The following is a 21,535-nucleotide window of genomic DNA, read 5'->3' on the forward strand; positions in this document are numbered from 1 at the left end:
CACACACACACACACACACACAGAGACACACACACACACACACACACACACACAGAGAGACACACACAGACAGACACACACACATACACAGACACACAGAGACACACAAACACACACAGACACACACACACAGACACACACACACACACACAGGGGTAGCATGCCTGAACTCCTCCTAATGCATGCACTTTGTCCTAGTTCATGGTGTAGAGTGTGGCCTTACCAGTAGCGTGGTCCATCCAGGGCCGATGCCACTTCATCTTCTTGCTGCTCCTCTCTTGCTTCCCCTCTTTGGAATCTTTAATGGAGAGCGTAAAGACTTGAGCGAGGAGCAAAACCTGCTCTGATTCAGTCTTCTTAAAACAAAGCACGTACATGCCTCAATGCACAGTTGTACGCTTTCTCTAGTTGCATTCTGATAACTGTTTAGATAAAGCATGCCTTGATAACTGCATTAAATACACTATCTCTCCAATTGTCAAAAAATAAACCACACATGGCCTGTATTACATGAAGTGATGGTGACTGTTGTCTTACCTGATGCCTTTTCCGCTTTGGAGCTGGATGCTGTGCGTCCTTCCTTGTACTTCTGCTGTTTGGATCGAATGCGCTCCATCCTAAGGTAAGAAAGAGGATGCGTTAGCAACCTGAGTGGGGCTTAGAATGCGCTCCATCCTAAGGTAAGAGTCACAGCTAGGCAACACCCGGCTTAACTGAAGCACTGTTTGCGGAGCAAAAAAAATAGTTCTAGAGAACTGATACATTTTTATTTAAATGTGCGCTCCACTCTTATTTGATGTAGCCAGTTCCATTGATTATAGAGGGAGGCTAGCTGTTGCAGCATACACTCCGCAAACAGAGCGCTTGCTTGCCCAGGGTAGCCCCGCTGTAAGAGTTAGCAACCTGAGAGCCATTAAAAAAAGCTATAAAAGCTCCTACTTAAATCTGATTGAATAACAGGCTTAGGTGCTTATCAGGCCCCTCTGTCTCATGTCAAATATGGGAGTCTTTGTAACGCTTCTCAACATCCTACATGCAGTCTATGAAGGCATTTCACATGAAGGGTCTTTGACACATTATGTCATGCTTGTCTGTGATGTACAGTACATGATATCCAGTACACACAGGGCACAATGAGCTCTGGATTCCAATGGTGGTGTGTGTGTGTGTGTGTGTGTGTGTGGTGACTTACGATCGTTTGAGCTGTTGCAGGGACTTCTTCTCTGCCTTCTGGTGGAACCTGATGTTCTTCTTGATGCTGGCTCTGAATAGCTCAAAACCTCTGCACATACACACATCCACATACACACACACACACACACACACACACACACACACACACACACACACACACACACACACACACACACACACACAGTATACACATAGAGTTTAATGACATACAACAAAATCTTAACTGCATAGTAAATAACGTGTTGAGGCTATTCTGGCTGATTGTTGACATAAGTTCATTGTACAGATGCATGGTACATAAAGACTCATAACTGGACAGGTCTGATATCTAAAGGCCAGAACAATGGCATATATTCCCTGTGTGGCCTGCAGGGGGCATGCTCACCGGGAGGCCTGGCGTGCAGACGCCTGCAGGTCTGCGGTCACATGCAGGAAGTAGAAACTGAGGAAGACTCTCCTCTGCAGCAGGAGGAAGAAGAAGCAGATGCTGTCCCAGATGATGCCTGCCTCCTCCACGGGCAGAGAGCACTCCTTATCACTCACCTCCTTAGCTGCACACACACACACACACACACACACACACACACACACACACACACACACAGTCACCAGCGGAATGTATATTTGTGTTTTAAGAAGGCTTTAATTATAAGTGGCTTCAAATGGGAGGTTGCTGGGAGAAGACTTACGGTCATAGTAGCCTTTAACAGTGCAGACCAGGCTGAAGAGCTGAATTACCCAACAGAAGTTCTTCTGCATTTCTGCCACAAACACGCAAGCCAGGATCTGATGGGCAACCATTCAAGTAAATACACAGACACACACACAACAGAAGTATTAGAAGTGTATCAGGGAAAGTATCTGAACTTGTCTGAACTTGTGTTTGAGGTCATGTGTGCATGGGTTTGAGGGCCAGATGTACTAACGCTTTTGGGCCCACTTCAGGCGTATTTATTTCGCAATGTGCGCAAAATCATTGCGAGGTATGTACAAACAGGCCGCAATGATGTAAAAGCGTAAACTGCCTGTCGCGGGAGCTGAAAGTGGCAGATTGCGTTTGTCATGTCATACATATGCATTCATGGGAGGATCAGGGGAAAGTGGGAGTTTAGCGTAAAAAAAGATGGGAGGGGAAAGAGTAAGCCCTAGTTATGTATTCCAGCGGTATGTACTAAGACTGCTCCTGAAAGTGCTGCGTCTATTCTGCGCCAAAATACTTCCGCCTTGTAAAAGCAGGTGTTAATCCAAATTGCAGTTCAGTCGTCAATAAGAGAACCTTTCAAAGACAACAGAATCGCTATTTAGAGCACCAGTTTTTTGTGGTGAAAGTATTTTACTACCAAAAGCAACCTTAACTTTTCGTTGGCCTTTCGAATGTCTTACTTTCACTTTCACGTCATTCACTTAAACTTTCCTACTTGCTAGAACTAGATTTGACCAATCTTCCATAACCTACGTGCACAAGTAGTTTGAGTAGAACTACTGATCTTCATTATCTCCCTGCTTGTTTACATCTTATCATGTATGGTATTATTTCATGATCGCTAAACATTTGATTCTTTTTAATGTTGTCATCAGTTAACTTCATTCAACTGGCGCTTGTAGGCGGCTGCCATTCAGTTGTGGACGTCGTGAATTTGCGTTTATGGCAGGAGAAAGGGCAGAGAAAGGCACAGTTTACACTAAGGATTGAACGATTGATAAATACGACGGAAACTTGGGTCTGACAGCGTTCGCAATCTGCGGTGTGTCCATGACGCTGATACCGCAACGTTCGCAAATGTACATACATCTGGCCCTGAGTGTCTTAAGTCTTGTGTCTTAACAGTAGGCAAATACAGGTTTAGCATGTTGTGATGTGGCGGGGTGTGTGTGTGTGTGTGTGTGTGTGTGTGTGTTGTGTCACATATGTTCCGGGCCTCTGCTCACTGACCGAGAGCAGGTTCTTGGAGATGATGACGCCCACGTTGTACATGATGAGGCAGTCCCAAAGGGTCATGCGTGTGCGCGACGGCTTGACCAGCAGCTCGGTGCCAAACAGCAGGAAGAAGAAGCAGGCCAGCAGGTAGCCCAGGCCGAAGACGCTGATGCGCGTGGCCCCCGTCACAAACACCACGGACAGTACAAACCAAAACATGTAACGGAACACCAGCACCTTCGCCATGTCCAGGTAACACCTGCAGCAGATGGGGGGGGTGTTTGGTCTGTTGTCATTTCAGTAATAATCATGATAACTGTAATAATGTTTCAATTGTTACAGTTATACAGAATTGCAAAGTGAAGGCACAGATTTCAGCAGAACTTTGCTGAAAATCAATGCAAGATCTAAACATGATCCAAGCTTTAGAGCACTAGTACATCAGCTATGCTACTGATCCAAGCTTTCGAGCACTAGTACATCAGCTATGCTAACGATCCAAGCTTTAGAGCTCTAGTACATCAGCTATGCTAATGATCCAAGCTTTCGAGCACTAGTACATCAGCTATGCTAACGATCCAAGCTTTCGAGCACTAGTACATCAGCTATGCTAGTGATCCAAGCTTCGAGCACTAGTACATCAGCTATGCTAATGATCCAAGCTTTCGAGCACTAGTACATCAGCTATGCTATAAATCATATTTCATTAATGTTATTTTTTTATTACTACAATTTAGCTTCTTACAAATGTGCCTCCAGTCTGTCATTATCAACAAGTATCCAAAGTGCACTTTTCTGTTGTACGCAGAACAACTTTACACATTGTGTAAGAGCACAGTACAGTACCTGCAGTTGATGAAGTTGGGTGCTGGGTTGAAGGGGAGGCCATCCATGGGGTTGGGGTTGTCCTTGTTCTCCCCCCCCTGCACCATCCATTCCTCCTTCTTCTCGTTCTCAAACACGTGCCACTGCTGCGACGCGCACATCAGCAACAGGAAGTCCGCTGCACAGAGGGGAGCACGCACACAGTGGTGGAGGTGAATGCCCGTTTTTTGAGTACCAATACTGCCGTTTTGGAGTTGGCAGTTCATATGCAGGAAATATACTATTTTGGATAAGAGAAAACTATTGTACAGTATCGAAGTATAACGGCATTTTTTGTCCCTGTGGGAAGTTTTAGAGTTTTTTAATGTATGTAGGTGTGATATAGTATAAGTAGGAGTGGTGTTAACTCGGTCTGGTACTCATTGTTGTGAGACTTTGGTATAATTGAAAGGAAATGACTGTATGCAAGGGGTTTCATGGGGAACATCAACTACCTCCTTTAGATGAAAATCTCAGGTTGCTGTAACATATCTGAATGCTGCTATCTTTAATATGTGTTTTGCATATGCTATGTACAGTATGTAGAGGGTGGCCTGAGATATCCTGTCTTTGGGTCATGGGGTCAAGCTGGAAACAGAGTCTAGTTTAGGCCTATGGCGTTTAAGGATTTATTAATAGATGCGAAACAGCATGTCTGCCACTGGGCCTCTGGCACATGGTGTTGGCTTTCAGAGAGGAACAGCTCACCAAATATTTGCCTCCAAATATGGTGAGCTTCTGAATTTTCAACAGTTTGAAGTGTGATTTACACCTCTTTAGTTTGCACAGTACAGTAGTAAGTCAAGTCCTTTATTCAAGAATCAGTGGTCATCTCGGTTTTCTAGACAGTTCCGCTCAGTTCAGACACACAGCTCAAAAAACACGTAAAAACACTCAACTCCAACCCTGTGTAACTCACCCATGAGGTTCTTCGAGTTGGGGATGGTGAAGAAGTCTGGCAGGTAGATCCACTTGATGAGAGCTGAGTTGATGGTGACTGATGAGCTCCAGCGCCAGGGGTAATCTAGAGGCACACCCAGAGGATGACAAGCCTGCTCTGTAACATGGAGGTGCTCTCGTGGAAAGAAAGATTTAAGTTCCCATAATTCTGCTGATGCTGACTGTTGATCCATATGCAGGAGCCAGTTATGTTCTCATGTATTTCTGGTCTAAATGGACCTAATGCATCAATTATTCTCATGTGCAAATGAGAACAAAGTTGTAAGGAGTCCATGAAAAAAAAATGGAATGAACTTTGTGGTATGTGGGGATATGTATCATATACTATTTAGGGGCCAGTTAATGCATCCTTTGCACCACTCTAAATGTATGGTGACACTTCTATGGTCTACTTGGTCAGACATAAACACAGAATAATACCTCAGGAGGTTTCAAGTGTCTTCCTCACCACCACTGTCAACATAACCTACTCATTACGGGGCACACGGCAGTTAACGTTGCACAGATAATGACAGCCACAGTCCTAACCCGGCCATATTAGTGTCACATCAACTTGCCAGTTTATGACACCTTCGCGGCACGCTGAGACAGCTTTACTGTCAGGTCCATTACAAATGTCAGAGGTGCATTTAGAGCAGTGGAGTCCACTGGATCTCATAAGATGAGGCCTGTGCTGTGCACTCACAACTCACCAATGCAGAGGGCAGGAGGAATGCCCACACACAGGATGTACTGGTAGATGGTGAAGAAGACCAGGAACAGGCAGTACTTGGGCCAGACCTTGGCGATGGCCGCCCGGCGCCTCTGCACCATGATGGCGACCAACCAGCAGCCGTGGGCAATGACCAGGAAGTTCATGCGCTGGCCAATCACGTTCACCGTCATCAGAAAGCAGATCTGAAGCAGAGACAAGGTGAGGTGACGTATGATAAATGCACCAGTTACAAGGAGAGGTCCAATTAGTGCGTTTGGGGCCACAGTGCGAAACTGCATAACGAGCGGAATTCTCTACAAGAGTCTGTGAGTTCGTTAATTAGGGGCTATTACAGATCATTTGCTTCTGGCAAACATGTTTGGAAAATAAGACATTTAAAGTAACAAATGCAATTAGAACAGTGAGAAAGTGAGAAATCATGAGGAGGGACCACATGGGGTTTCATCTGGGTGTGAAAGAGTCTAAAAGAGGGAGGGAAAAAAGAGTGAGAGAAAAAAAAGAAAGATAGAGAAAGAGGCAGAGAGGAGAATAATCCTAGCAGGAGAATCAGACATCACGCGGCGCTGAGGCTACCTCCAGGCCAAACTTGTAGAAGCTGTAGTTGAGCAGGTACTGTATGCAGGTCAGCAGGCTCTGGTCCAGGGTGTCGCGGGTGGCGTTGGGGAAGAGTGTGGGGATGTTGGGTGGGGATCTCTGCAGCTGTTTGTAGTGATGGGCCTGGTGGCGGTACACTGTGGCCTCGAACACCAGCAGCAGCAACACCAGCAGGTGATTCTGGGGGAAACCGCACACAGCAACTCGTCACAACACTGGCAGCTATTCTACACACACACACAGCGTTTGCTTGCTAAGACGATGTGTTGTTTTGCTAATAACAGCTTAGTCTGCCCTGTTATTGTTAATGTTAACAGTGTTTATAGGGCAATAGTTTTCCCATCAGTGAGTGGAAGAGAAAGCCTCACCTTAATGTAGCCCAAGACTGTGGCGTTTTTCCTGAAGCCAAACCAGTTGGCCGGGTCCACTGGGGCTCTGTACAGCGTGGAGTTGTGCATCTCCTCTACACTGAGACTCGTCTCGTTGCTAAAAGGCTGCAGAGCGGGGGGGAAGAAGAAGGTAGAATGGAGAACAAAATGGAGGTTGAGTGAGTGAAAAAAGAGCACCATCGCCTCATCCCCAAAAGGAGTGTAGACAGACACCCGGCAGTGTTTAGCAGTCTGTGCTAAACAAAAACAAGCTGGAATCAAACAGGAAGAGTGGGGGGTTCTGGGTAAACAGCTCAGCTATTATGGGCTGAGGAGGAGCCAGCATCTCTGCGAGTCAGCAGCACCCAGTTGAACATCTACCACCAGGGCTGAAGACCACTCGGCCCACACCTCAACCACCCCACACCACCCCACACACCTCAACACCACCCAAGAGCTGAACATCACCCGAGGCACCTCAACACCACCCAAGAGCTGAACATCACCCGAGGCACCTCAACCTCAAAGGCACCTCAAAGCTGAACATCACCCCTAAAGCCTTCTCCGCAATGTACAGCTTCAGGCTGAGAAGCATCAGCATCCCTGCAAACCCAAGCTGTTGGTCATTACGACAGCTGGAAGAGAGACTCTGGGTAGGTGTGAGAGAACTGTTCAGTCAGCAGAAAGCCTGCTGGTGGGATGTGTGTGTGTGTGTGTGTGTGTGTGTGTGTGTGTGTGTGCGTGCGTGCGTGTGTGTGTGTGTGCATTATTGTGTGTCTGTGTGTGCTGTGTGTGCATATAAGTGTGTATAAGTGTATGTGCTTTTGTGTCTGTGTGTGCATGCATCTTTGTGTAAGTGTGAGCTTTTTGTGTGCAGTTGTGCATTCATGGGGTGTGTGTATGTGAGCATGTGTGTGATGTGTGTGTGTGTGTGTGTGCATTCAGGGGGTATATGTGTGTGTGTGTGTGCTGTCACCTACCAACGTCCAGTTGTTGGAGTACTGGGTTCGAGAGGAGAGAGATGGAGAGAGAGAGAGAGAGCTGGGAGGAGATGGAAAGCAGAGAGAGGAGAGGGATGGAAAGATGGAAGGGGAGATGGAGAGATGGAGGAGCGGTGAGAGAGGCAGGGGAGAGACCAGAGAGAGAGGGTGGAGAGAGAGAGAGAGAGAGAGAGAGAGAGAGAGAGAGGGGAATAACTCACATTAACACCTCATTACACTTTAAACCTAAAACACCTGCCAGCAGACAACTTGAATAGAAAAGAGAAAAGCACAGGAGGGATAGTGGCGCGGAGACAAACACAGGGTTGGTTATTAATGCATTACATTGGAGATGAGGTGAGGATAAGTCTGTGGGGAATCAATGCCAGGCTGTGTTGTTTTCATATTGCCTGTCAAAATGTTTGCAGAGAAGTAGAGAGGACCTTTAATTCACATTTAATTTTCTCTGGGACACAGACACAAACACAACACTAACATTCATACACAGAGATGCACACCACACACACACACACACACACACACACACACACAGAGAGAGACACTAACATTCATATACAGAGATGCACACACACACACACACACACACACACATACACACACACACACACACACAGACGCAAACACACGTTGACTGACCTCTCCCAGGGCCACCCACACCACACAGAAGGCGACCATCTTGAGGATGTGCAGCTCCAGGACTCTCCAGATGAAGACCTGGATGTGGCTAAGCGTGTCGGAGAACTTCCCGAACAGCACCATCAGACGGTCCATCACCAGACCCCACTTACTGGGCATCATCTCTGAGAGGGCACAGACAGCCGCTGTCAGTCAACCTTCTGTCTCAATGTGTGCGAAAAAACAAGCAGTAGAAAAAGCCTACCGGTAGTTTCCTAGCCCAGTCCTAGACTTACATTTCCATTGAAGTCTTTGTTTAGTCTAGGACCAGCTTAATCCATGTATGAAGTCCAACACAAACAGTTCTCACCATCATCTTCCGACTCTTCGCCCTCTCCGAGATCCGTGCCGAGTTCTTCCTCCTCAAAGCCCACGCCATCTGTGCATCGCACCACCTCAGGCCTTGGACTGTTCCTCTTCCTATAGACACAGGATGGACACTCAGACATGCAGACAGATAAGACAGATAGCCTCTTTTAAGCAACTTCCTTCAAACCAACCTGACTTTCATCTTTCAGTCTTTGACCTTCAACTCAACTCTTAATCAAGGGTGCATGGTGCATCAAAGACACATGCCAACTGGGCAACATTCATCTCATAACTGTACAGGCCCTGCAGTGACAGCTGACTCTCAGCTAAGAGGATATCCTCCTTCAGAATAAAGGACACTTCAAAAGGCAAAGAACAAGTAGGGAATAGAGAACATCGAAGACACGACACACAGTCACACTGTTAACTCTCCTCTGTAACTGATATGAGGAACTTCCTTCAAGCACCCATTTCTTTAGAAGAAATGATAGCAAAATGAATGATGTTCATGGAAATACATCCAGGGGAAAGTGGGAGTTAAGAGAGAAATGGCCTCTTCATCACACGTGACAAAGACGCAGACAAGTGACTCCATTGAAGAATGTCATTAGTTATCAAGTCACTGTGATGGAACACTATAATTATGAGTATAATTGTTGTAGCTATAAATTACATAATACCACTTTTCTAGTTATATATTATATTATTTTCTAGTTATATATTATTATACTTATTATACTTACTTATTATACATTTGGCAAGCATGACCTAACATAAACCATTGTGTATCAACAGTGCCCTAAGCACTGGGGCTCAGGAAAGTACAAACTAGAAGGGCTCTTAGAGAGCACAGACCTCAGGCCAGGGCTACATGCCGGATGTCGCAATGTTAGCGAAAAATAAACCAAACATTTGTTGTTATATAAACGTCCATCTGCTGGTGTGAGAGTCAGACATGATGACAGGGTTTGAGTGACGGGGCATGGTATTCTGGGTGGCACGGCCTTGCCTGTGGGTGGGGGAGACGTGGTCCAGGTCTGTGATCCTCATGAAGGGCCGGTGAAAGTAGTGCAGCTGCAGGATGCAGGCGAGCAGGAAGAAGCCCGGGATGAGGATGCTGGAGAAGAGCTCGGACAGGGCGAAGGTCTCCAGGCCAATGTCTCCCAGCCTACGCAAACAAACGAGCACAAACAGGCACATTCATCACCACAAAACATCCTGGTTTTTACGACACAGGAACAGCCGACATTTCCTGACAAATGTTCCTCCTCTCTCAGTTGGTCTTATGTGATGATCTATAATGGTGACAAATGTTCCTCCTCTCTCAGTTGGTCTTATGTGATGATCTATAATGGTGGTGCAATGAAACAAATGAAATTGAGAAGAGAAATGAAATTTGCTCGCCCAGTTAACAGGATGTGCATTAAATCTGTTTCCTTTTCACTTCCTTTGCGCTGGGAAAGGGTGGACTCAGACTTACTGCTCTTCTGTGAAGCCAGTGAAGTTTTTCCAGTAGTCAGGGAAATCCTCAAACTGGAAGGTGTAGATGGTGATGAGCACTAACATGGTGTAGGCCACCACCAGCCACCAGAAGGCCTTCAGCAGCCTTCTCCACAGCGAGTAATACACCTACAAAATAGACCATAGTCATAGAGGAATATTATACATGATGAAAAAGACATACAACTAGAGCTGTCATACAACCAGGCTTAGAATTTCGCCATTTTAGGGGCAAGGCCACTTGGCCTTCAGTTGGGCATATTTGGTGGGGGGCACAAAGGCCACATGTCAGGGCACCAAGGCCAAAGTTAACCATACCGTAGTAACCGTAGTAGGCTATAAAAATAAAAAAAGTTGTATTTACAGCAGTAGAGCTGCATCACTGTATTACAAAACATTACAAAAACATGAAACATGACATATTACATAGAACTGTAAATCATCTGATCATAATATTTACAGATATCTAGGCTATATTTAACATTTATTTTATATTTGGCCTGTTATGAAATCATGTATTGAACAATTTAAGCATTCTTAGCATTTTGTGATCATTAAGGCTACTTTCACAAACTCTTAGTCAGCTGCCCTCTGATTTTAATATTTACCGATATCTAGGCGATATTTGTAACATTTATTTTGTATTTGGCCTGTTGAAATCATGTAGAAAAATGTAAACACTTTGTGAAACTGAAAGCCCAAATTTGGAGACATGCATGTCGAAATTTGCTGCAAATTCAAAACCGTTACTCTGGAACGGCTAACTGTACAGGGGACTACTTTACACCTTTGTGTTCGGTAAGGTCTGCTGTTTATTTTGATATATGGATTGTTATGTGTTGAACGAAGGGTTCGTGAAGTATTCCACCGAGATGAATGGGTAGGGAGATGGGCGCAGAAGCTAGAATTTCTGATTCAATTTAATCATTATTTACTTGTCTCGCGAACCGTTCACCACAGCAATTAGCGACTAACATTGTTTAAAAGCTGAGAAAAAGCTCTTTCATGTGATGTGATACTTGTGATGTCTGTATGATGAGTAGGCTACTTCGCGAGTAATTTAACTGAGAAGAATGGGTGAATTTGGACGCACTTTCTTGCCTTGCGCTGTGAATGCTGATTATTTTGAAAGGCCATGGCCGTCGTGGCCGCCGTGAAATTCCTACCCTGCATACAACAGAACTGAAGTCATACAAGTCATATAAGGAATATTTTCCATTGTACGAAATAACGCATAATGAGTCAATATTCAATAAGTAGTGATTGATGAATATAGTATTTTCGGAGTTTGACCAGTGTGTTGCTTGTGGGACTGACAGGTGTGCTTACCTGGTACACACACATGCATAGCAGGAAGAGCAGCATGTAGACAATCTTGTAGCCCACTAGCTTGCCAGCAAAGCTGACCATGATGAACATGCCACCGCAAATGTAGATCCAATACTTGGCGTACAAACTCATCACCATAGCGCCGAGGACCTTCAGAACAGACTCATTCCGCCCAATGCCCTCTGACCACATGAAGAAAAAGGGGGAAAGAGAGAGACAGACAGAGAGAGAGAGAAAGAGAAGGAGAGAGAGGGAGAAAGCAAGAGCACAAGAGAGACATGAACACTCTGGTTAACGCACTTAACACTTGACACTTTTGAGTCCATTTGGACTTCCAGACCTAAATTCCTCCAGGCCCAGGGCCTGTGTGTTTGCCCTGGGCTGCAGCGAGAGGTTGCTTACCCCCAGTGGTCACCTCTGTCAGAGGGGCAGCGATGCTCTTCTTCTTGCGGAAGTTGTCCTTCACCGACTGCCTCAGAAGCAGCCAGAAGGTCAGGGTGTACAGCAGCTGTAACAGAGACACAGAGCAGAGAGTTTCTCTAAAACACGTCAACACTAGCACAACTCTTCTCATCTCTGTCTGTCTGTCTGTCTTTCTGAATTTAAATCTATAGGAACACTATTCAGTAAATCTATTGCCATCTTACTGTACATTCACTTATTCACTCACTCACTCACTCACTCACTCATTCTTATATTCACTTACACTTATATTCTTAGATTAGATTAGATCACATCAATACTTTATTGATCCAGAGGGAAATTCAGGAACAAAGTAACAAAGCAAGTCTTTGGCAAAACTCCAGAACTACAAACTACATCTCCTGTGATGCCGTTGTGTTCCCTGGTCCTCACCATGGCGCCCAGGCGCAGGCAGGGGTACGGTGCCCGGTCAAGGCCCAGCTGGCGCAGGCTCATGGTGCCCACGTGCTGGGGCAGCTCGGGCACCAGCTCCATGGCCCAGACGTACTGCAGGCCGCAGAGCGCCAGGCCGTACAGCAGGATGAAGGGCGAGCAGAGTGTGGCGAAGTGGCGTCGCGCCCGCATCATCCAGATCAGGCACGCCCACAGCAGCAGCACGAACGTCAGCCAGCTGTGGTAGGTAATACTCCACACCTGCAGGGGGCAATATAGCAGCAAAAACAAATCCATGAGGTGACTGACAGAGTAACTAAACTAACATTATGATGCAACTGTCATTCATGGGCCTTGATTGCGGCAGTTATGCCAGTGTAATAACTAGATGCAAGTCCTACCATCATGGCAATGAGAGCGCAGACATAGCTCTGCTCCATGACCATGCGACCCACCAGGAACAGAGGGCTGTCTCCATCCTGAGCAGGAGGGGAACTACAGAGGCCTGAGCAGACCAAACAGAGAGGAACCAAAACCGTTCAGTAAATCTATCACCATCTTACTGTACATTCACTCACTCACTCACCCACTCACTCACTCACCCACCCACTCAATCACTCACTCACTCACTCACCCACTCACTCACTGACTCACTCATCTATGTTTACAATAGAGCTATAACTGTAATGGTAATGTGAGTAACACCAGTTCTAATTCTGCTTTAGCCGTGTAAAGCTTTGTAACTGAGTAAATCATTTGTCCCAATGAGAATAGTACGGTAAGTGAAGTAGAACAATCAGACCTAAATCCTGCTGGCTGGAGCCGTTGGTCATATGAGTATTGGCTTCCTCTGACTCAGTTGTTGGTGATTCACCAGTGGAGAGCAGCATTTGCTAAAATCCCATACCAGTTAGACAAACATTGCAGTCAGTTTACATGGAAACACTAACAGTTGTTAATGATAGTTGTCATGGTGCTTTATGTACACAACATAATATTAGCTTGGAGTAACATAATACAGATGCAATTATTCACATGACACTGGCTTTCAAAGGCTGCAGATCTGTCAATAGTTTTATCTTTAATTCTACCCCAGTTCATCAAGTTCAATGAAAAAAACTGTATTGCTGTAGGAAAATGCACACACACACACACAAACACACACACACACACACACACACACACACACACACACACTATACACTCCACACACACACACACACACACAAACAAACACACACACACACACACACACACACACACACACACACACACACACACACACACACACACACACACACACACACACACACACATTTTTTACTTTCACACACACACACACACACACACACACACACACACACACACACACACACACATAGGGGCTGTCTTCTTCTCACTCACACCACACACACACACACCTCCACTGTCTTTTCTCTGCACTCTTGGGACTGTCCTCTGTGCTCTGCTTCTTGGGAACCCAGGCGTGCAGCTCCACCTCCTCTCCCCCGCCACCCGCCACCACGTCGTTGGCACTCGGCCTGTCTTCTTCACGCTTGAGAGAAACAACACCAGCACCATGAGTTCAGACACGCACCTCAGCTAAACACAACAAGCCTCAGAGAGAGAGGGATTGACAGATAGAAAGATTTAGAGAAAGAGAGGGATCAACCTCAGGTATGCAAACAAATCTGAGCCTGTGTAAAAGAAAGCTCTAATTGTTAATGAAAAGTACATCTGTCAAATTGTCTAGTGAGAATCCCTTAAACCCTCCATGGGGTCCAAGCTTAGAAATAACAGTATGACAACAACAGTGTGTCATTTATTTATTCTTTGTGAAACTGACAGATGTTGATTCTCTGACGTACCTTGTCTGGGCCGCCATGACTGCTGATTTTCAGGACTATGGCCACGGTGATGTAGAGGAGGAGGAGGATGCCAGGGTTGACGTATACCGGCCAATCATGCTCTGTGTTGAGGATGAGGTCATACGCGGAAGACGAAGAGCAGTTGCCTGGTTTAATGATATCCTTCAAACCAAACAGCCTATGGGCAAGAGAGAGAGAGAGAGAGAGAGAGAGAGAGAGAGAGAGAGGGAGAAAAAAGAAAGAAAGAAGGGTGGGATAGAGGCCAACTTTAGGTCAAGTTGATCTACAGCTTCGATTTGCTGTAGTGTGGTGCATTCACCCCTCTCTGACACCTATCTATCATAGTGGGGCATACCAGTTGATCTACAGCTTCGATTTGCTGTAGTGTGGTGCATTCACCCCTCTCTGACACCTATCTATCATAGTGGGGCATACCAGCGGGCAGCGGCCAGATTTGTGGGCCTGGAGACATGTTTGCAACCTGACTCTGAGAGGCAACGAGCCAGAGAGAGAGAGAGAGAGAGAGGAGAGAGAGAGAGAGAGAGAGAGAGAGTGAGAGGAGAGAGAGAGTGAGAGAGAGAGACTGAGTGAGAGAGAGAGAGACAGAGAGAGAGAGAGCAGACAGATGGGGCTACATGACCTCTTTGGACATCTCAACCTCCCTGACCCCATCACTGCCCTCTCTGCTCTCAGCGCCAGGCTGACACTCCATGCCAGCAGCCTCCCTGCACCGCAGTGGAACCGTGTGAGTCTGACTCCCATTTCAGAATTCCAGCCGCAAACGTTCCTGGCCTCCAAAGATATTCCAAAAATCATCATGCGTTCTACAACATTCTCCAGCAGTAACATTCCTTGTGTAGCTGTTGTCTCTCTCTCACACACACACACACACACACACCCTCACACACTCTCGTCTCTGAGGAGAAGGCTTTCTAGCAGTGGGGTTGTGTAATTCCTCCAGCACCCTTATCACCTGCTCTTTCCCCTTTGCTACACTCTAATCCATCTCACACGCAGAACAAACATGAGCCCAGGGCAGAGAGAGAGAGAGAGAGAGAGAGAGAGAGAGAGAGAGAGAGACCGCTGATACACTACCAGCGTGAGGGAATGAGGGGAGTGAACGAGCACTGTGTGTACCATGGCTACCACGCCAGCACTAGAGACACACCTGCTCAGGTGTGCACAGGGCTTATCCACAGCATACTGTATGTGCAATGCATTCAAAGAATTTAGGCACACAATGGGATCTATTACAATGCCACCAGCCACAAACTCCATCTACTAACATTTTATGTTATTTGCATTCCTGCAGACAATGAACATATTTCACTCTGAATCACAGTATAGATATGTACATTAGATTACTTCAGGGTGGAAGACAAATATCAGTCGTAGCACTGACAAAGATGCTCCTAAACTGGGCCAAATCCATTGGTTACCCAAAACCATTGGCTGAGACTATTGTTGGTAGCTCATTTTGATTCAATTGATCTAATTTCTAGGTCAAAGATTAGAGTTAGTAATCAATGCCAGCAATGACCTGTTCAAGTACTCTTATTAATTAACAGGAGCAGTAGTAAGGTAGGTGTAGTTCCCATGGCCATTAATTTGGCCTGCGCTGAATCTGTCATTTATTTCAATACAACACTACTGAGAAAAACCCCTGGACACCTGGAGAATTTGAACAATTTGTACAAAACATGAATTCTGGGAAACCTTTTGGGCTATGTCCTGAAGAAGGCCCAAGCCACTACCATTTTTTTTTGGACATGTCCAAGTTGTATTAAAGACATTTTTATCTCACGTAGTGCCTTGGTCGGAGAGATTTTCTCTCTTTTTTACTCATATGAAACCTTTTGGGCTTTTGGAAAGTTGTCTGATTCAAAGCTGAAATATTTAGACTGAAGGATGACTGAAGCGTTCACAATCTGATTCTGAGTCACATTGCAACTTTAAGACGGACTTCCCTTTATTGTTTATGAGAAATTACGAGAAAAGCCCTCACTGCCTCACTCAGCCCTCCGGCTTCTGAAGCACGTCGGACAATGGTTAAAAAACAGGAGGTAGAAATGCCCACTGTCCACTACAAAGGACACTGAATAAAAGTTATGTTTTGAAATTACTGAACATTTCTGAAGTCTCTCTAAATTGAAATTAAGACTATCATATTTAGGAAACAATTTGATTATTAGCAACAGAAATATAATATCTGCAAATAAAAAAAAAAGATTAATGGCCTCTCTTGTCAAAATGCAAGGAAAATGCAATGCTATAGGGCAATATCGCGCAAAACTGTCACATCTATAACGCCAACACAATGCAATGCATTTAGTTGGCGTTATGGACGTGTCAGTTTTGCGTGGAATTGCCCTGTACTTTTGTACAGTTTGTAATGCCGTATTCTTAGCTTACCTGGCCCACAGACAGGCCGGGGGAAAGATGTCCTGAGCGAAGGGGCTCTGGTAGAGATACAGGCACACCAGGTGACCCGCTGTGAAGAAGCCCACCATCACACACAGCGCGTTGAAGCCCAGGTGGCTGATGGGAAAGTGGCAAGCCCACCACGTGCACACGCCGATGAACAACAGGAAGTAGACAGAAGAGAAGGCAGATGGCAAGGTGATGCCTTGGAGAGAGAGAGGTGACACACACTGCACTGTTAGATTCACACACACACACACACAGCCTTGGAGAAAGAGAGGTGACACACACTGCACTGTTACAGACAGACACACACACACACACACACACAGCCTTGGAGAAAGAGAGGTGACACACACTGCACTGTTACAGACAGACACACACACACACACACAGCCTTGGAGAGAGAGAGGTGACACACACTGCACTGTTACACACACACACACACACACACACAGCCTTGGAGAAAGAGAGGTGACACACACTGCACTGTTACAGACACACACACTGCACTGTTAGATTCACAGAAACACAGAGACACACACACACACAGCCTTGGAGAGAGAGAGGTGACACACACTGCACTGTTACAGACACACACACACACAGCCTTGGAGAGAGAGAGGTGACACACACTGCACTGTTAGATTCACACACACACACACACACACACACACAGCCTTGGAGAAAGAGAGGTGACACACACTGCACTGTTAGATTCACAGAAACACACAGACAGACACACACACACACACACACACACACACACACACACAGCCTTGGAGAAAGAGAGGTGACATACACTGCACTGTTAGATTCACAGAAACACCGAGACAGACACACATACACACACACACACACAGCCTTGGAGAAAGAGAGGTAACACACACTGTTAGATTCACAGAAACACAGAGACACACACACACAGCCTTGGAGAAAGAGAGGTAACACACACTGTTAGATTCACAGAAACACCGAGACACACACACACACACACACACACACACACACACACACACACACTCACTCCTCTCAACTGGTTATGATTAGATGCATAATGATGGGTAAAGACACCATACTATCAAATATCCTTGATTACTAGCTCCGCTTTAACCCTCTCTGATAGTATCTTCTGAAACATCCAGGCACAGATTCTCAAGTGACACACTGAGACACCAAAACACTGTCAGCAGCCTGTTGTTTAGTCTGTTTAAAGCACCAGAGCACCCCCTCTCCCAGGCTGCTTGACTACCTCCTGAGAGGGCAGCAGTGGTGTTGGGGTCAGTGGGCCTCTTACGCTCCCAGACTGCTTGATTACCCCCTGAGAGGGCAGCAGTGGTGTTGGGGTCAGTGGGCCTCTCACCTGCCAGAGCCAGCAGAGTGATGGCCAGCACGCGGCCCAGGTCCCTGAGGAAGCGGTGGGCTGTGGCACGCAGCTTGGCGGCCAGCAGAGCCGCCTTGCTAGGGACGCTGCTCCCCTCCTCCTCCTCCTCCTCGTCAGCAACACTGGGGGACAGCCGACCTTCCTCTTCATCCTCCTCCTCATCTCCTTTTTCTTCCTTTATTTGGGCAGTTGGGGGAGATGGGGTATTAAATTATATATCAGTCACTAAAAAACCCAAACACCTTAAATGCACAATAAGCACATACCAGTCTTCTCAAAGCAACACACAGCCTGCATTTCTCACAGTAAATATTAACAAAGCACTTGAGCTTTCACTGCACGCCTGTAATGTAATGAAGTGTTAGCAGAAGCACGTCATGACACACACGTGGGACCTCAAGATAAATCACGCTACAAGTCATCTGAAAGCGTGCAATTCCCATAGAAGGAAGGAAACACTTTTAAGGTTTTTAAGGTTTACACTGTGTGAGTAAGTTCTGTATGTATATCTCAGTGAATGATATTCAAAGTGAAATTTTGTAAGCACTGACTGATGCAATCATGAGGAATAAACATTGGAAACACTAGATAAAGTATATAAAGACAGAAAAACACATGCTCTTCATTTAAGGGGCTAGTCGTATTTCATGAGATCAACCCAAATGTCAGTGGGGATTATGCTGCCCTTTAAGAGTCCCATTAACAATTAATGTGTCTGACTTCCCAAACAACGCTAAACGGAAAATCTAAACAGAGGCATAGTAATGGACATGTCATGGAAAGCTCTTAAACACTTACACCTGTATTGTAAAATGTGTGGCCTACTAGTGCTCAACTCTCAAATATCTGGAAGAAATGCAAACAGCTTGGGTTGGTCAACTGCACATTCCATATCAAGGCAATAATGTGAAAAAAAAGAGATAGCAACTCGAACCATCGTCATGGTAACCTTTGTTAACAGTGGTAACAGTGACTGCATTGGGTGTGGAGGGAAGTGTTTGTTAGCCCCAGGAGTTAAGATATCAGCGTATGTGAGGGAGAGAGTGACACAATGACTGACAGATGGGGAGTGAAAGAGAGGGGGTGGAGGGAGAAAGCTTGTGTGAGCATGTGACTGAGTGCACCTTGTGTGTGTGGTTTCTGCCTGTGTGTGTGTGTGTGTGTGTGTGCCTCCAACACTTGGCTCCTGAGTCACATTGTTGTAATTGTTGACCCTGTGCCCTGTTTCACCATGGCAGTGTGCTAGTGACGGGATGTGACGAGAGGCAAGCTGGACCTGGCAGTGGACCAGGCTGAGTGTGCCCTCCCAGACAGACAAATCACCTCAAGTAGCTGTGGTTCTGCGTGTGACTGTTTCTGTGTTGTGTATATTTATGAGTGTGTATGTGTGCGTGTGTGTCTGTGTCACTGCATTCCAAACATGGCTTTGTTGTGAATGAGAGTGTGTGTGTGATTGTGTGTGTGTGTGTGCGTGATTGCATGTGTTTTCTGGATCCTGCACACACTCCAACATGAAATCACAGCATTCCAAACACACCTTACCCTCCATCTGATTTAGCACGGCATGGCCACATATTTCTGCAAGTGCTTGGCTTACAGTCAGCTGTGGCTTGCACGCCAGCTGATTCTACTTCCCTCTCGGCAGGATACGCGGGCCCAGTGTAACCTTAGTGGACAGGACAGGCGAGCCACAGAATCCCTCACTTAAAAAATAAAAAAGTAACACACTGAACTTAAGCTTACTGATCCCACTGAGCACCGGTGCCCCACATACCACACTCAGTGGGAGGCCAATGCATGAGTGGCAGCATGATAAGGATGCATGTCACTCAAAGAAGAACTGAACCATAGAGTTTACTTAAGCACTGACCTGCATTTGACAAGATCTAATGGTAATGAGGAAGTATAGTATAATTATAAGTATATATACTATTTTGATCCCGTGAGGGAAATTTGGTCTCTGCATTTATCCCAATCCGTGAATTAGTGAAACACACACAGCACACAGTGTACACACAGTGAGGTGAAGCACACACTAATCCTGGCGCAGTGAGCTGCCTGCATCAACAGCGGCGCTCGGGGAGCAGTGAGGGGTTAGGTAAAGGCTCAAGGGCACTTCAGCCGTGCCTACTGGTCGGGATTCGAACCGGCAACCCTCCGGTTACAGGTCCGAAGTGCTAACCAGTAAGCCACGGCTGCCCCCAGTAGTCCAAGTCCAGTATGCTGATACCATTTAATCAATACAGGCCAAAACAGACAAAATAGAGAGAAGGGGAGGGGGGTGAAGAAGTAGGAAACCAAGAGATGAATAAACAGAAAAGGTGAAACAACTAAAGAAATACTAGTTTGAGTTTGAGGCAGACTATCTGAGTCTTCATAACTCAGTTCGTAACTCAGTTTTGTGTGTCTTTGCTTGAGTCAGTCTGGCTTTCTCCATTGGCCGCGTGTTGTGCTTGTGACTCTGGAAAAGATGCTGAGAATATTCTGGCAGCCTTCATTCACTAACCATAAACACAGAATAACCCCCACACCAACACCGAACAGAAACTGATGGTGCAGACAGACATCTGTGTTTACGCCACCATCTTGGCCCAGATTAACAGCAGCATAAATACAGAATAAACGGCATGGTGCAGACAGACATCTGTGTTTACGCCACCATCTCGGCCCAGATTAACAGCAGCATAAATACAGAATAAACGGCATGGGAAATAACTCCGCTAATTCATGTTAGCATTTATTGCGAAGATGCTAATATATGGACCTTCCCGCTCAGATAGCCCTTTCAGCCAAGACGTCGTCTGAGTCCAAACACCTGGAGGCTGAAGTACTGGTTTTCATCATGCTGTCAAAGTTTTATTAGAGTTTTTAATAAGAAATATAAAATAGCCTCAAAAGCCATTTGGTGCAATATGAATAATCCTATGTAGTTTCCTTACAAGATGTCTCTGCTGGCATTTCAATGTACTAATATTGCTGACTTTCTTTAGGACATATTGACCTTTTGTTAGCGAAACCTATCATCAATGTTCATCTTGAAAAGTGGGTGAGAGAAAGCATTTTTGGGAGTGTGAGATACTGTGTTCAAGTGCAATCAGCTGCCCCCTAACTGGCTCTTTGACCTTGAGTATGGAGAGAGAGGGAGGATGGTGGTATGCGTGGTCAGTTAGCAAAATCACCTACTGTCCTCATTCATGTCCATACAAGTGCTATCTCTATCATCATCATTCTCCATAATACTCTGCATTTCCTAAGTCTGTTATGTCCAGCCATAAGTCACAATTGACCTGGACGTCTTCTTCTTGCCTCAACTTGCTTGCATGTGGATTGATGGATTCTGGGAAATGGTCTCTGGAACAGTCCAGGGACATTCACTCACGCCAGGGAGTCTCTCCAGAATGGCGTCGTCTGACTCCCACTGCTGCTAAACTCTCACCCGTATCACTCAAGTCAGGGTTTCACTCTTTGGCCAACTAAAAATACTTTGGGACTCATTTTGTCACCTTCCACCCCCTAATCTCCCTCTTAAATCCTTATGTAAACAAGAATCACTTTATCGCTACGTCTGTTCGCCAGTCCT

At 45.8% G+C, this 21,535-nt stretch overlaps 1 protein-coding gene across 1 annotated transcript in view; it reads right to left on the reverse strand.

Moving 5' to 3' along the window:
• The window catches only part of piezo1 (piezo-type mechanosensitive ion channel component 1), an 84,998-nt gene that overhangs the window by 22,213 nt on the left and 41,250 nt on the right, over positions 1-21,535 (reverse strand). Inside the window, exons 6-30 of the mRNA XM_048263658.1 lie at positions 17,935-18,130; positions 16,563-16,776; positions 14,151-14,328; positions 13,724-13,837; positions 13,085-13,175; positions 12,684-12,787; positions 12,283-12,543; positions 11,830-11,935; positions 11,428-11,609; positions 10,079-10,227; positions 9,608-9,766; positions 8,600-8,709; positions 8,251-8,414; positions 8,048-8,059; positions 6,614-6,865; positions 6,225-6,425; positions 5,629-5,833; positions 4,896-5,000; positions 3,959-4,115; positions 3,128-3,371; positions 1,884-1,980; positions 1,580-1,745; positions 1,193-1,282; positions 538-617; positions 224-298 (exon numbers count right to left, since the gene is read on the reverse strand). Of these exons, the coding sequence (XP_048119615.1) occupies positions 224-298; positions 538-617; positions 1,193-1,282; positions 1,580-1,745; positions 1,884-1,980; positions 3,128-3,371; positions 3,959-4,115; positions 4,896-5,000; positions 5,629-5,833; positions 6,225-6,425; positions 6,614-6,865; positions 8,048-8,059; positions 8,251-8,414; positions 8,600-8,709; positions 9,608-9,766; positions 10,079-10,227; positions 11,428-11,609; positions 11,830-11,935; positions 12,283-12,543; positions 12,684-12,787; positions 13,085-13,175; positions 13,724-13,837; positions 14,151-14,328; positions 16,563-16,776; positions 17,935-18,130 (3,712 nt within the window). The remainder of the gene's footprint in view (positions 1-223; positions 299-537; positions 618-1,192; positions 1,283-1,579; positions 1,746-1,883; positions 1,981-3,127; positions 3,372-3,958; positions 4,116-4,895; positions 5,001-5,628; positions 5,834-6,224; positions 6,426-6,613; positions 6,866-8,047; positions 8,060-8,250; positions 8,415-8,599; positions 8,710-9,607; positions 9,767-10,078; positions 10,228-11,427; positions 11,610-11,829; positions 11,936-12,282; positions 12,544-12,683; positions 12,788-13,084; positions 13,176-13,723; positions 13,838-14,150; positions 14,329-16,562; positions 16,777-17,934; positions 18,131-21,535) is intronic.

This window comes from Alosa alosa, chromosome 14 (genome assembly GCF_017589495.1).
Source record: "Alosa alosa isolate M-15738 ecotype Scorff River chromosome 14, AALO_Geno_1.1, whole genome shotgun sequence".
NCBI lineage: Eukaryota > Metazoa > Chordata > Actinopteri > Clupeiformes > Clupeidae > Alosa > Alosa alosa.